This window comes from Merops nubicus, unplaced genomic scaffold (genome assembly GCF_000691845.1).
Source record: "Merops nubicus isolate BGI_N331 unplaced genomic scaffold, ASM69184v1 scaffold5521, whole genome shotgun sequence".
In the NCBI taxonomy this organism is placed as follows: domain Eukaryota; kingdom Metazoa; phylum Chordata; class Aves; order Coraciiformes; family Meropidae; genus Merops; species Merops nubicus.
Genome location: NW_008587467.1, coordinates 1 through 13,118, shown reverse-complemented (window position 1 = coordinate 13,118; position 13,118 = coordinate 1). Strand labels below are relative to the sequence as shown.

The window sequence follows — 13,118 nt, the reverse complement described above, 5'->3', positions numbered from 1 at the left end:
CACTATGGTATCACCACATTGGTGTTACTGTTGCTGCTAATGAGCAGTTTGCAGACTCTCAGATACTAAAGCAGTGATTGTTTCTCCATGTACAATATTGCACATACATATAATTGCACTTTTTTGCAGTATTGGTTCATCAGAAGATGCTAAATAGCTGTGATAAGTCTTGGTTAAGCTAAATCTCAGAGGGTATCTATCATACAGAGGGTCTGATTTATTATATTAAACTGGTATGATTAATTGTTTTAAACTTTGCTTTTATTTTGCATGAGCAACTAGTTTTGTTTCAAAGGAGACCTTTTCCCCTTAGATTTACAACTGTAAAATTTGTGCATCTTTCTAGATATTATTTAAAGTTCTTAATAAAAAATTTTCATCTTAGAACCGAAGAAAAAAGTCCAAAGGGAAACAAAAGAAAGGAGAGTTTGGGGAAGAAGGAAGAGAAGATCTGAGTGATGCAGGAAGCGAGTCAGTCCTTGGAGCAGACATGCTGAGGCTGCACGTGGGGGATGTGCAGAGCAGTCCTGCTTCAGCTCCTCGGGCTCGTGCATCAGATGCTGCCGATGTGCCTGCTGGAAAGGATCCCTTGGCTGCACATCAGACTGGCTGGAAAAGGATCAGCAGCAGTGAGTCGGAGTATTCGGATGCTGAAGGTGGAATACAGAGCAAAGTGAGGTGACTGCTGCTCCTGGGAAGATGCAGTGTGCTGGCAGAGTGTAGTTGCTCAGAGCAGTTGAAGCTCATGGCTCTTGTTAAAGCACAGCTCTTGTTCCTGTGGGTCTGGCACAAATTTTCCACTTCCACAGGACCCTGGTGCTTTGTTCTTATCGAAGCTGTTGAGAAAATCACTTTCCCTTTTGATTTATGGGGTGATACAAGAAAACTGAAAGGCAGTAATTTGTATTGATCTGAAAGCAAATTTGTTCTTTCTCTTCCTGTTTCTGATCTAAATTTCTTTTTTTCTCACATCTAGCTGCTAATATAAATGAAAGAAGTTAAGTCCAGTACTTTTCACTGCTGCTATTTCATTAATCTTTTTGTTTGTGTTTAAGATCTTATCAAGCCAACGTTCGTCAAGGGGCTCTTGCCTGTTTCCTCTCTGCTATAAAATCAATAGAAAAAAGAATTCTTTATGGTTACTGGTCAGCGTTTGTTCCTGATGCCCCTGGTATTGGCAGCCCCCAGTCAGTGTCCTTGATGACTATTGCTTTAAAGGACCCTTCTCCAAAGGTGAGGCAGGGATGAGTAGAGAAAACATTGCACTTTTCCCATTTTAATCTTAAGAGTTGTCTTCTCTGGCTTTTAGTAGGTATTGTGGCTGCTGCATCTATGTTGCTTGGTCATTGTGCTGCAAGAAATAAAGAGGATGTATTGGTTAAGGAAACAAAGGGTTGGTTGTATATGGCTTAAAGTTGTGAGAGAAGATAGTTGGAGTTAAGTTTTTCTCTTGCTGGAGAAAGACGGTTTCATAGATTTTAAAATTCTCCATCAGCTCAAAGAAGGTGTTAAAAGTGGGTGACAGAAATGTCTTCTCGTTGCAGACCCGTGCCTGTGCTCTTCAGGTTCTCTCAGCCATGCTGGAGGGTTCCAAGCAGTTTCTCTCTGTTGCTGAAGATGCCAGTGATCACAGGAGAGCCTTTACTCCCTTCTCCGTGTCTATCGCTTCCAGCGTCCGGGAGCTGCACCGCTGCCTGCTGCTGGCCCTGGTGGCAGAGTCCTCCTCTCAGACACTGACACAGATCATCAAGGTAACAGTACTGCCCAGGTCGTGGTACTGGTCTCTAGATTAAGGCCTGAAGAAAGATTGCACAGAAATTCTTGTAGATGTTGAGGACTAAGGTGGTGGTGGGGAATAGACTGTTGTTGTCTCACAAAGCTTCACTGATGGAGTCTCCCTGAAGGTGGTGGTGGGGAATAGACTGTTGTCTCACAAGGCTTCACTGATGGAGTCTCCCTACAGAGTCCTGGGGTTTCTTTTCAGCACAATTCTCTTGCTCCTTTGTTTCTTTCCTGTAGTCTTTTTGGAACTGAATGAACCTATTAAATGATTCTGAAGACTTATATTGGCTTTAAAACTGGGACAAAAATGCTTTCTGTGGGCTTGGTCTTTATGCCAGGTCACAGGAGTTAAATACTTGTTCTTAGGAGCCAAGTTTGTAACCAGTTTTCAAACAGAAATAATTGAGGTGTTTGTTTTCTGTTGCCCTCATATAATTATCTGTCTAAACAACTTAAACTGCAAATGTACAAACAGCCCTGTAGGAGGCCGAGCTGACACTGTAACCACCACTCCATGTGTGTTCTTTTGTGTGTTCCAGTGCCTTGCAAATTTGGTTTCAAATGCCCCATACAACCGCTTAAAACCTGGGCTGCTGACAAGAGTTTGGAACCAGATAAAGCCATACATCTCTCACAAAGGTTTGCATTGTCTGACTGGACCCTCTTTGTCCTATCTTAATTCAGCATTGGTTGTCATAAAACAGTTGTGGATTTCCCTTCCTCCTGTGCTTCATAACTACATGATCATGTGTATTGCTGTTGAATTATATGTTACGATCTGGCATGTCTGAAAACTGCTGAAGAAGGATGCTGCTGTCTCAGGGAGGTGCTAACAGGCTGGCTTTTTCTTCCCCCACCCTGGTTATTTCTTGCAGATGTTAATGTTAGAGTTTCCAGTCTCACGTTGTTAGGGGCAATAGTCTCTGTCCAAGCACCTTTACCAGAGGTGCAGCTGCTTTTGCAGCAGCCCAGCTCTTCAGGGCTGAGTAACAGTGGTAGCGCAACCCCCCGCCGGTGCAGTTCTGCTCAGTGGAGGAAAGCTCTGCCCTCAGAAGGGGAGCCCCCCGAAAATCCAGGGGGGTGCACATCTTCTGAGCCTTGCTGGCTTCTCCATCTCTGTGTCTCCATCACCATCCTGCCCAGAGAGGATTCCTGCTCCGACAGCGACGCCAACTTCTCCTTCTCCAGCCTCTACGAGCCGTGTCCCCTTCGACTGGAGTCCCTGCAGGTGAGGAGCAGCAGTGAGCCTGTCAGATGAACAGCTGGGTACCACAGCCCATTCCCTTGTGCCCACCGAGCCTCGGGTGGGGGTTCCCTTCGCTCTGAGCTCTTCCCAGGAGATTTAGGCTGAAGCATTTGCTGGTGCAGCAGCTCTGAGCTGGAGTGTTTTGATTCCGTGCCTGTGGCCGCAGCGTAGCTGTCCCAGAGGAAACCTGCTGCACCAGGTCTGCCTGTGATTGTTGTTACCTTTGTTATTTTAAAATACTGCTGGGTTGTGTGTGCTGGCAGCTGGGGAAGGCTGTGAGGCTTCCCTGTGCAAACTCCACACTGAATCTGAATTAAAGTTTTGCTAGAGAAGAGTGGGGAAGAACCTTGCAGTTGAAGGAACAGTCTGCAAGGAACTACAGAGTGATGCTGGTGGGATTACAGGAGTAGCTGTGATTGAGACTGGGCCTTGTTTTTCTTCACATAACCACAGAAAATAGCAAGATTTTGTAACATGCATCCCATGCAGTTTCACTGCTTTCCTGAAAACAATGTTTGTTCAATCCAGCTCCACAGAACACAGCAGTGGTGTTACAGGAGAGTGTTGCTCTTACAGGGACTCTTGCTTTGTTTTTTAGCTCCAGGAGGCCTCACTTACAGTGAATAATTCATTGTGTTGCTACTTGATAGTGCTTTTGTGGCCCTTTTTGGAACAAGATAATGGAACAGGGAGGTTTTTAATTAGCTGTAGTATTTGAGAAGTTGTGCTGCAGGGTGTATCTGTTACATCAGAGTTTAGTATATGGTCCCAGTGTTGATCAGTTGATTAACATTCTCTGTGTGTATTGGGATATTTTGGTTTAATAAAAGGGAAAAAACACTAAATGGAATTTCTTTTGTTTGTGTTTAGGTGTTGGCTCTTCTTGTAAAAGGCTATTTCTCTGTGGCTCAGAGCTATTTCCTAGAACTTGGAGAAGTGGCTTGCAGATGTATGGAAGAAATGGACCCATCCATTCAGCTTCATGGAGCCAAAGTAAGAGCAGGAGAAAACATCAACATTTTTTTACCAAGTCAGTATTTTTCTGTTAGCAGATGAGTAGTGATGAACACTTAGAGCACCTGTGTGTGTGTGATGCTGCACACCATAAAGAGCTGGTGCCTGCTGCAGCTCTTTGAGAAGTGCAGTACCCTGACACTTTGAGAAATGAACCTTCTCCTTCCAATCTTGAGTTCCTAGCAGAATTTTGTTGCTCTGCTGAGTCACCAGGAAGCTTGGAAAATGCAAGGGCTGTAAGGCTGATTTAGCATCAGCTGATGCAGGAGCCCAGAGGAAAGCTCAGAGAGATTTCCTCTTTGCACAGCAATTTATTGTGCTGTTCTAGCTGGAAATCTCATACCAGAAAAGCTTTTCCTCTAATTTCTTCCCTAGCAGGGACAGAATAGAGTCCAAAACAACACTGAGTCTTTTAGTTTTGTTCCCTGGGTAAGTAGAGTCCTAGGTGAAGGTTGCTGTAGTTCTGTGGTATTTGAGCCATCCCTGGTAAAGACCTTGTTGCTTTTTGTTTCCTTGCAGCTTCTGGAGGAGCTGGGCACAGGAGTGCTGCAGCAGTACAAACCTGAGTCAGCCATTGCCCCTGATCAGAGAGTTCCTGTCAGTGTGGTAAGTTTGTGGGTCCCTCAGAGATTCCACTTAGCTGAGCTTCCCTTCTTGAACTCTCTGCAGAGTGACTGGCATGGATACAGATAAATCAATGGCAGGAGAGCAGAAAGGGATTCAGTGCCTTGCAGCTTTATAGGTGCTGATGTGTACAGTTTTTGTAGACTTCCTGCTTTATTTTGGCATTTGTTTTTGTTTGTAGGCAGGAGTGTGTTTTGGGGTTTTTTTTCCCCCTTTTACAGGACATTAACACTGCCTCTCTGCCCTTCCTCACCCCTCCTCTTCCTGCCTGCTGTAAGTCAGAAAGCTGGAAGAAGAGCACAGATTCTGCACGTGTCATTACTGCTGCATAAATCCTGGACAGACATTTTTAGAGCTGGGGGAATCTGCATTGTTACAAGAGCCAACCCATGGGTTCTGGTTGCTGACAAGTGCAGAGAGAGTGGCCAGAAACATAATCTATGTGACTTCAGAAAAATTGTTTGAGGCTGTCTGATAAATAAGTTTGTGGAAGCTGAGGAGCTGGTGTTCTGGGAGTAGCACAGGCCTGCCTAAGTCTTGCTTCTGTGAACAGAAGGCAAGTTTAAAAATTTCTTTGGCATATGCTAAGTTTTGAGCTGGTCAACCCTACAAGGTAGGAAACATGGCCAGTAGTACCAGGTTCCTCTTAGTCCATGTGAGTGTGAATTTTCAGGCAAGTGAAAGTACCCAGCTGTGTGGATTCCAGAGTGGGAATGCAGTTCTACCTAACACAGTCAAACCTGAGTGTATGGGGCCTTGAGAAGGAAACAAACAGAACTCAGTGAACTTGACAGCAGTACTAAAATGTCTTTAAGATGTCCCTGAATGCCAAGTATTTTAGCTTTCCAAACGGTTGTGATCACTTTCACGTGTGGTTCTGCTGCCTGCTGTAAGTGTGTTTTAAAGATGATCAGGGGAAAAGACAATCAATTATAGGAGCTGGGCATCATTGCTGAGTTTAGAGGATAAACCTGGCTGCTTCTTCTGTAGGTGGTCACTTTCTGGACTATGATGTTAAATGGCCCTTTGCCTGGCACTCTTCAGAGCTCTCCACACGCGACTCTTCAGACCAGTGCCTGTGATGCCCTGTCCTCTATCCTGCCAGAAGCATTTGGCAGCCTGCAGGTATGAGAGCTCTCCCCTGAGCGTGGCACCTCAGCCTGCTGAGGCTTTGTTCTTGTCCACCAGATTGCAGTCAGGTAAAGTCTTTTAAAACTTAGAAGGAATGTGTAGAGAAACCTTCCAGATTTTTGTTTTTAATGTTCTGAACAAGTGGTGACTGTTGAAGACTGGAAAAGGCAAGGTTAGGAGTAATTAGTCTCTCAAAACAATTAAACTGTGGGTCACAGAAGCTGTTTGGCCCTGCCATGAATAGTCAGCCTTGGTGATGGTGCATGGGAGGTGGAGAGCAAGAATTTCATTGCATGAGGGAGGGGTGAAGGGCTGTTATTTTGCTGGTTAAGTCTTCCAGGAGACAGCTGAGTTACCAGCCATGGACTGACTTTGTTCACCAATTTGCCTGCATCTTTTTTTCTTTGGCTGGCTTTTAAAACACTAAGCTGTGATGATTGCCCTTGGCAGAAGCAAACAAATGAGTTGGCCTCACTCTCCTTTTGCAATATGAAATATGCTTTTAGACATGAAAGCCTTGGCAGTGTGTCCCCACTGCATTGTGCAGCACCTTCTGTGTCACTGTGCCCTTCTGGATGGGGAGGACTCTGCCAGGTCTCATTTGCCCAAGGATTGCTGGTGCAGCAGTATCTCTGGAATTCTCCGTCGGGTTTCTCCGAGTACAGCCTGTACTTCATCACCCTGGACTTTGATCCCCTGCACGCTCTTGCCCCTGTGGCTGTGTGGAGTCAAGCTGGTGCCCACTCTGACCCTTTGCTCTGATGATGCAAAGATCTTTGTCATGGGTTGGTAAACTGACAATCTGTCTGAGGTGAATCTGATCTGCCTGGCTGTCCTCGTTAATGAAGGGGAAGGAGTGAAGCAGGAGAGGAAGGAGCAGCAGATCCAGGCTGGTGTAGCTCTGCTGGGCCATGCCTTCTGCGTTTGGGTGATCAATATCTTGTCTTCCTTTGTGGTCTTATTTAGCAGCAACAAGATCCTGTTTGCTGGAAGCATTCCCATCTCCTGGGTGGGGTCTGGAAATGCTGATCAGTTTAATTTAAAGGCAAGCGCACGCACGGAACGGTCGCGTCTGTAGATGCCACACGGTGGGGTCTGGCAGAGTGTTTGTCAGCTGTCTTTGTGGGCCAGAGGACTTCTCAGTTCCTCTCTCTGTTGCCACAACCACTTATTGTTGCAGGATGACCAGCAGATACTGTGTGTGACTCTGCTGCTTGGCCTGAACCACAGCGAGAACCCGCTGGTGAAAGCCGCTGCCGCACGCGCGCTCGGCGTCTACATCCTCTTCCCTTGCCTCCGACAGGTCAGCACTGGCCTCTCTTCCTTATTTTGAGCCATTTCTTAATGGTTGTGATGAACTATGAGATGTGGGAAATGAGTTCTTTTGGCATGAACAAAACTGATCAACAGAATTGAGCTTAGGCTGGCTGAGCTGGAAGACTCATGTTTTTGCAGCGTGGCCTTAAAGGAGTGATTGTAATAAAATTATGTGGTAGCTGTCGTGGAGATTTGATTCCAAAATAATTTTGAAAGAAAATCCCTTACCATAGGCAAGGCAATGAAAATGAAATGTCATGTGCCATGGAAAGGAAGACTAAACAGGCAGCTCAACAGGGAGTTTGGAAAAGCAATTAGTTTCTTAAGTGGGATTTGATGTGCAGTCCAGGTAATTATGATGTTAAAATCCAAAGCAACTAAAGGGCCAATGAAGTTAAATAACATGTTGCAACCTTTCAGCAAGAGCTGCCCAGGAGAGTGGTGAACTTGGTCAGCATGCAGACTTTGACTGTTAATTGAAGATCAAAGCTGTACAGAGAGCGCTGTAAATGTGTTGAGTTGTTGCCTAAAAATGAAGAGTATATGAATAGAGCTGGTGTCTGTGCAGGTGCCATTTCCCTGGGAAGGCTGGGATGTTTGTTACTGAGGGCACTGAGTTTTTTAAAACACTCTAACTTTGCATCAGCCTTTACTTTTCACAGGATGTGATGTTTGTGGCAGACACAGCCAACGCCATTCTGAACTCCCTCCATGACAAGTCTCCAAACGTCCGTGCCAAAGCAGCCTGGTCCCTGGGCAACCTTACAGACACCCTCATCATCAACATGTACGTGTGTGTGTGCCCTGGCCTGTGCCACTCCCCTCTCTGCCCCTAGCCCTGTGGGTCACACAGGGTACCCATCCATTTAGTATCAGAAAAAGCCAAAATTTGCCTTGGATGCTTCTCTTTAGCCAGTGTGCCTCTCAGTGTATGATGCTGCATTATAAGTATCAGTATCTCTGGGGGTTGAGTTCTACTAAACTCCTTGGGTTGACGTTTTTCTAATTAGTAGTTCTGGTTTATATTCCAAGTTTACAATCCAGTTTTCTCCTTCTTGGACGTCTCTTTGTGTAATTGCATGTTCCTTGCTTACTTTGCTTTCAACATAACCCAGAAGTGAAATGAATAAATATTTAACACTTCCCCAAGCCAAGGACTGAAGGAAGCCTAACCTGCCGTTACATTTTTAACAGGAGAAAGAGTGATCCTATATTCCTGCTACAGAATTGCCTCTGAGCAATTCATTGCCCTCTGTTTTTTATTACAGACTTAATGCATTGCTAACTGCCTTTCTTGCATTGATAGTTTGGTTTTAAATTAATAAACATAGAGGTCACATGTAGTAAGTTCTGCCTTACATATTAGCCTCTCAAGAGTGAAGGTTGTTCCTGTGTAGGAAGGGTTCTGTCCTGTCTCTGGGGATGCACCTCCTGAGCCAGCTGTTCATGCTGCCACTCTCCTGCTAGGAAAACGATGGGACTAAGCTTCCAGGAGGAGCTCTCTGATCTCCTGCTGTTGAAAATGTTACGGTCTGCAACTGAAGCATCCAAGGACAGAGACAAGGTATGACTGAGGGGAAGGAGGGTGGAGCTGTCGTGGTCAACTCTTGCATTTTTATTGAAAAATACAAATAGTGGAAAAAGGCCCTGATGGCTTTGGGGTGTTTTGCCTCGGTGGATGGGGAGCTGTGGCTCAGCATCCTCTTGAGGGCTGCTGTTGGGAGGTTCCCCATGTTGTTTGCACTTTTCCACAGTGCCAGGGGTTGTTTGGGGTTTTTTCTTCAGGTGTTTCATTTATTTTGGGGGTGAGGATTTGCAGAGAATGACCTTTCTGATGGCATTTAGGAAGTCACCATCTGATAAGCCACCATTCTGATCCAGATGGGCTCCTTGTTGGCTCTGAGCATGATTTCATAGCAGGCTTGAGCAAAGCTTTGCTTATAAGCTGAAAGCCAGAGTGGTTTGTTTGTATGTTTGTGTTCCAGGTGAAGAGTAACGCGGTGCGGGCCCTTGGGAACGTGCTTCACTTCCTTCAGCCCTGTCACATAGCAAACCCCAGGTTTAGGGAGGCCATCCAGGAGTCTCTCCAGGCCCTCATTGCCACTGTCCAGAGCGAGGCCACCATGAAGGTGCGCTGGAATGCTTGCTATGCTCTGGGGAATGTGTTTAAGAACCCTGCCTTGCCACTCGGTGAGTGACTCGTCCCACTGGCTTTGGATTTGCACAGCGGGTTGTGGTTTTGATAAGAAGTCTGTTAGAATGTGTTGGGGAAGAGGGAAGAAAGCAAACTGAGCTCGATCCAGCTGCCAGAGCTTTTGCAGGAGGCTTGCCAGTGAAACGGGCTGAGCTCCTGGGAATGCTCCTACAGGCTCCACTGTGCTGCATCCAGCTGGACCTGTCGTGTCAGAAAACGGCGTGAGGGTGGGATTGTAGCTGTGAATAGATGCAAAATGTCCACTTGTCCTCCTAGAAAACCTCAGAAGATTCACTGTTTTTAAACGAATTTTTCATTTCATAACCCCTGATGCTCTCATTTAGACCAGAATAAACACAGCAGATGGAAGCCCATTAAATATTTAGGAGATACATTTACAGCTTTGTGTATTTTGACCGATCGAAAAGATTTCTTCTGGGTTTTGTGCTTCTTTTAGGAGAGGCCCCTTGGACCACGCAGGCTTATAGTGCACTTTCCTCAGTGGTGAAGTCCTGCAAGAATTTTAAAGTACGGATCAAGTCAGCCATGGCCCTGTCCATCCCTGGCAGGAGGGAGTGCTACGGCTCCACGGAGCAGTTCGGCCAGATCTGGAGAGCCTTGGTGGTGGCCTTGCAGAAGAGCGAAGACACCGAGGACTTCCTGGAGTTCAAGTACAGTGCCAGCCTCAGGACTCAGCTCTGCCAGACTCTGCTGCATCTCCTAAGCCTGGCGAAGGGCACAGACCTGCCAGTTGTGTGGGAAACCCTGAGGGAGAACGGGGAGTCCATCAGACCCTACATCCTGCAGTACCTGAAATCGGGAGCTGAAGAGAACGAGGCAGGAAGGGAGACGGACGTGGGCGAGAGGGAGAGGGTGTTGAAAGGAGCCATTGAACACCTCGGTGGGGTGGAGAAGCAGCTGGAGGGCAAAGCCAGGGTAAGGGTGTCTGGTTATCTGGAAGGTGTCCTCACAAACCACGCCAGGGCCACGCAATTAACAGAGACTTAGGAGGAAACAGGGACCAGTAACTTCCACCTCTGCCTGGGCGCAGGGGAGGAGCACGGCAGCCAGAAGAAAAGTTTCTTGTTGCTGGTATTAAACAATTTATTTCCAACTTGCTAAAGTCATTCGTGACGCCTGATGAAAAGACCTGTGGAACTTTTTTTTTCTGTGTTTAGTGAACTCTTAAGGTGTCCTCACTTGGTTTTGTTTGTTCACTTAACTGTTATGCTTGGAAAACAAACGCCTTCTCTTTGTACCTTTTATAAAACCAGCCTCTTCTCAGCTTATCTGGAAGCATTTTACTCTTGCTGCTGTATTCAAAATCATGTTTGTAGAGGAGGGGGCTGGAAGAATTTTGTTTTTCTCAGCACTGCAAATGTTGTCACTCTTGTGTTCCTGCAATAAACCCAAATATGCCAATATTTGTATAATAGCTTGGAGCAAACACACTTTGCCTGCCTGCGTTGCTGGTGTCTTACACCTGGCCTGCAGCTCCCTGTTGCCAAAAATCCCAAATCCCTCGTTTCCAGGTGGATTGTAGTGTGCTGCATAAGCCAGAAAATCCAGACAGGTCCTTGTGGGCCAGAATTTTGACTTTTCCAGCAGCACTACCCCTGGAATGTGTTGTTCTGAACCACGGCTGGGTCTGTTCCTGGGCCTGGAGCTCTGTCCCCATCCCCTTCCTTCGGGGTGATGCTGGTTGCTCTCAGCTGGCTGTGTGCTTGCTGTGCAGAGAGCTGGGGGAGGCTGGAGCTCTCAGATAGCCAGGGCAGCCCCAGCTCCCCACCGTTGCTGGGGACAGATCGACGCCTCCAGGAATGACCCAGCCTGAGAGTTAAGTGCCTGCTGCCCTAACCTCAGGGTGGATGTTTGAACAGAGCTCAGAGCAAGCCCTGGCTGTCATAAAAGCTCTTTGTGATACCAAATTTGTCTGCTTTGTTTTTCCCCCCTCACCACTGGTTTCTGTGGGGCTCAGGCAGTGTGAGAGCCCAGAACCCCTCTGGAGCCCCTTCCACAGGATGTTCGGGACCAGTTCCCTGCCAGGAGCTTCTCTCAGTGCTGAGAGGCTGAGCAGCTGCCTGGGACAGAGCTGAGGAAGAGCCCAGCAGAGCTGAGCATCGCTGCTGGGCCCAGCACCACCACTGCCCTCGCTGGGCCCCATCCTGCCTCAGGAGAACCCGTGGCTCTGCTTCCAGTTACAGATTTGCACTTCAGCTGACACTTGTTGTGTTCTCCCTCTTTGGCTGCTGCAGTTGTACCTGCACCCATCTCTGAGTTTCCACATCTGAAACAAGGTGGTGAATTCTGCCTCTGGAAGAAATCTGTCCTGTGACCACTGAAAGCATGACAGTGCCTGGATTTCTTTCCCAGATTTGCTGACATCTCTAGAGCTGCCTACACGCTGTACCAGCAGAAACAGTGGTGGTAACACAGCTGTGGGACTTGGTATCCAACATGTGGTCAGCAGCAGACACAGGGTGTACCCATGCCCTCTGCTCTAGCAGCCCACAGCCCATGTCAGAGTGTTCTGGATGGAGAAATCTCTGATTTTCTGTACCTCAAGAAATAGATGGGAGCTGCTGGGATTCCCAATAGCACGTAGCCAACCTCTTTGGTGTTCATAAACACTTCTGTGAAGTCTCCCCTGGCTCCTGAAAGACCTACAGGCCTTGGAGGAGACGTGGACTTTGTGCTCTGAGCAGCACTAAGCAGCCCATGGGGGCCCACCAGGAGCTGGAGCAGCTGGGTAGGACAGAAGGGAGTGTCCCTGCTGTGCCTGCCCCTCGGCGTGCCACGCTCTCAGAATGAGCACATCCAGCACTTGGACCCCCATCGGGGAACCTGCAGCTTTCCTCAGACAGAAAGATAGCATCTTTTATCTTTGGGAGCAGAAGTAGTCTCTAGGCAGCCTTGGCTGAAGGTGGTATCAGCAGTTTTCTCTGTGTGATCTCTCTGTTTACCAAAGAGCCCAACTTGTTACCAGATGCTAATGCAGAAGGGGCTCAGCACCTTCTGATCTCCTGAGTCCTTCCTCGAGATCTGGCTCCTGCCTTTTCCTCAAGACCAGACAAGAATAAGGCCATGTGTGGATGCCAGATTGACTGTCTGTAAAGGACCTGAACCAGTTATGGGCTGGCTTGTGCTGGCTCTTCACACTCGTGGCTGCTCTCTTCTGTAGCTGCTTCCCCCAGGGATGCTCACAGACTCTGAGCCCCCCAGGTGTCCACTTGACCCTGAGGTTACAGGAGGGTGGAGGGGGCAGCTGTTGAGATTCAGGCCTAATTTCTCTGGGCAACAACCAAAAAGCCCCTGGGTGGGAACCCAGCTCAGTCACGGGGGTCAGCTGTGCCTGGCCCCAGCCCCACGGGCTCTTTCTGCTGCTGGGGGTTGCACCTGGGCACAGTCCTGAGGGTGCTGGAGCTGAGCTGGGTGCTCCTGCCTGGTACCAAGGTCAGTGATGGTTTTATGTGTCCCTTTAGTGCTAGATGCTCGTTTTTGGTGCCTGGTGGAGCCGTGTGGGCTGTGTGTACCCAGTGCCACCAGGGAGAGCAGCAGGGCTGGACACAGGCTCTGTCCTGAGCAAATGCAGGGTGCTGGGGGCTGCTGTGAGGCGTCACCTTCCCCACCCCGGCCAAGGTTTTATTGTCCTGCCTCTTTATTGTGGTGTTTACAAGCCGGGCGCTTTATGGGTTTTCCTATGAATAGTTTCAAGGAGAAGGTAATTACCTTATCACATGGGGGGTGATTTACAGCCGGGGTGGCGAGGGACATTCAAGCTCCACACCGGCTCCGTTTGAAAGACAATCC

General features: G+C 47.8%; 1 protein-coding gene across 1 annotated transcript in view; it reads left to right on the top strand.

Annotated features, from left to right (window-relative positions):
* The window catches only part of HEATR6 (HEAT repeat containing 6), a gene marked incomplete at its 5' end in the record, with an annotated part of 15,575 nt that extends 5,259 nt beyond the window's left edge, over nt 1–10,316 (top strand). Inside the window, 13 exons of the mRNA XM_008948913.1 lie at nt 386–678; nt 1,056–1,233; nt 1,545–1,751; nt 2,322–2,421; nt 2,658–3,010; nt 3,899–4,021; nt 4,562–4,648; nt 5,657–5,791; nt 6,978–7,100; nt 7,777–7,901; nt 8,582–8,678; nt 9,100–9,304; nt 9,766–10,316. Of these exons, the coding sequence (XP_008947161.1) occupies nt 386–678; nt 1,056–1,233; nt 1,545–1,751; nt 2,322–2,421; nt 2,658–3,010; nt 3,899–4,021; nt 4,562–4,648; nt 5,657–5,791; nt 6,978–7,100; nt 7,777–7,901; nt 8,582–8,678; nt 9,100–9,304; nt 9,766–10,316 (2,577 nt within the window). The remainder of the gene's footprint in view (nt 1–385; nt 679–1,055; nt 1,234–1,544; nt 1,752–2,321; nt 2,422–2,657; nt 3,011–3,898; nt 4,022–4,561; nt 4,649–5,656; nt 5,792–6,977; nt 7,101–7,776; nt 7,902–8,581; nt 8,679–9,099; nt 9,305–9,765) is intronic.
* Between the last annotated feature and the right edge of the window lie 2,802 nt (nt 10,317–13,118).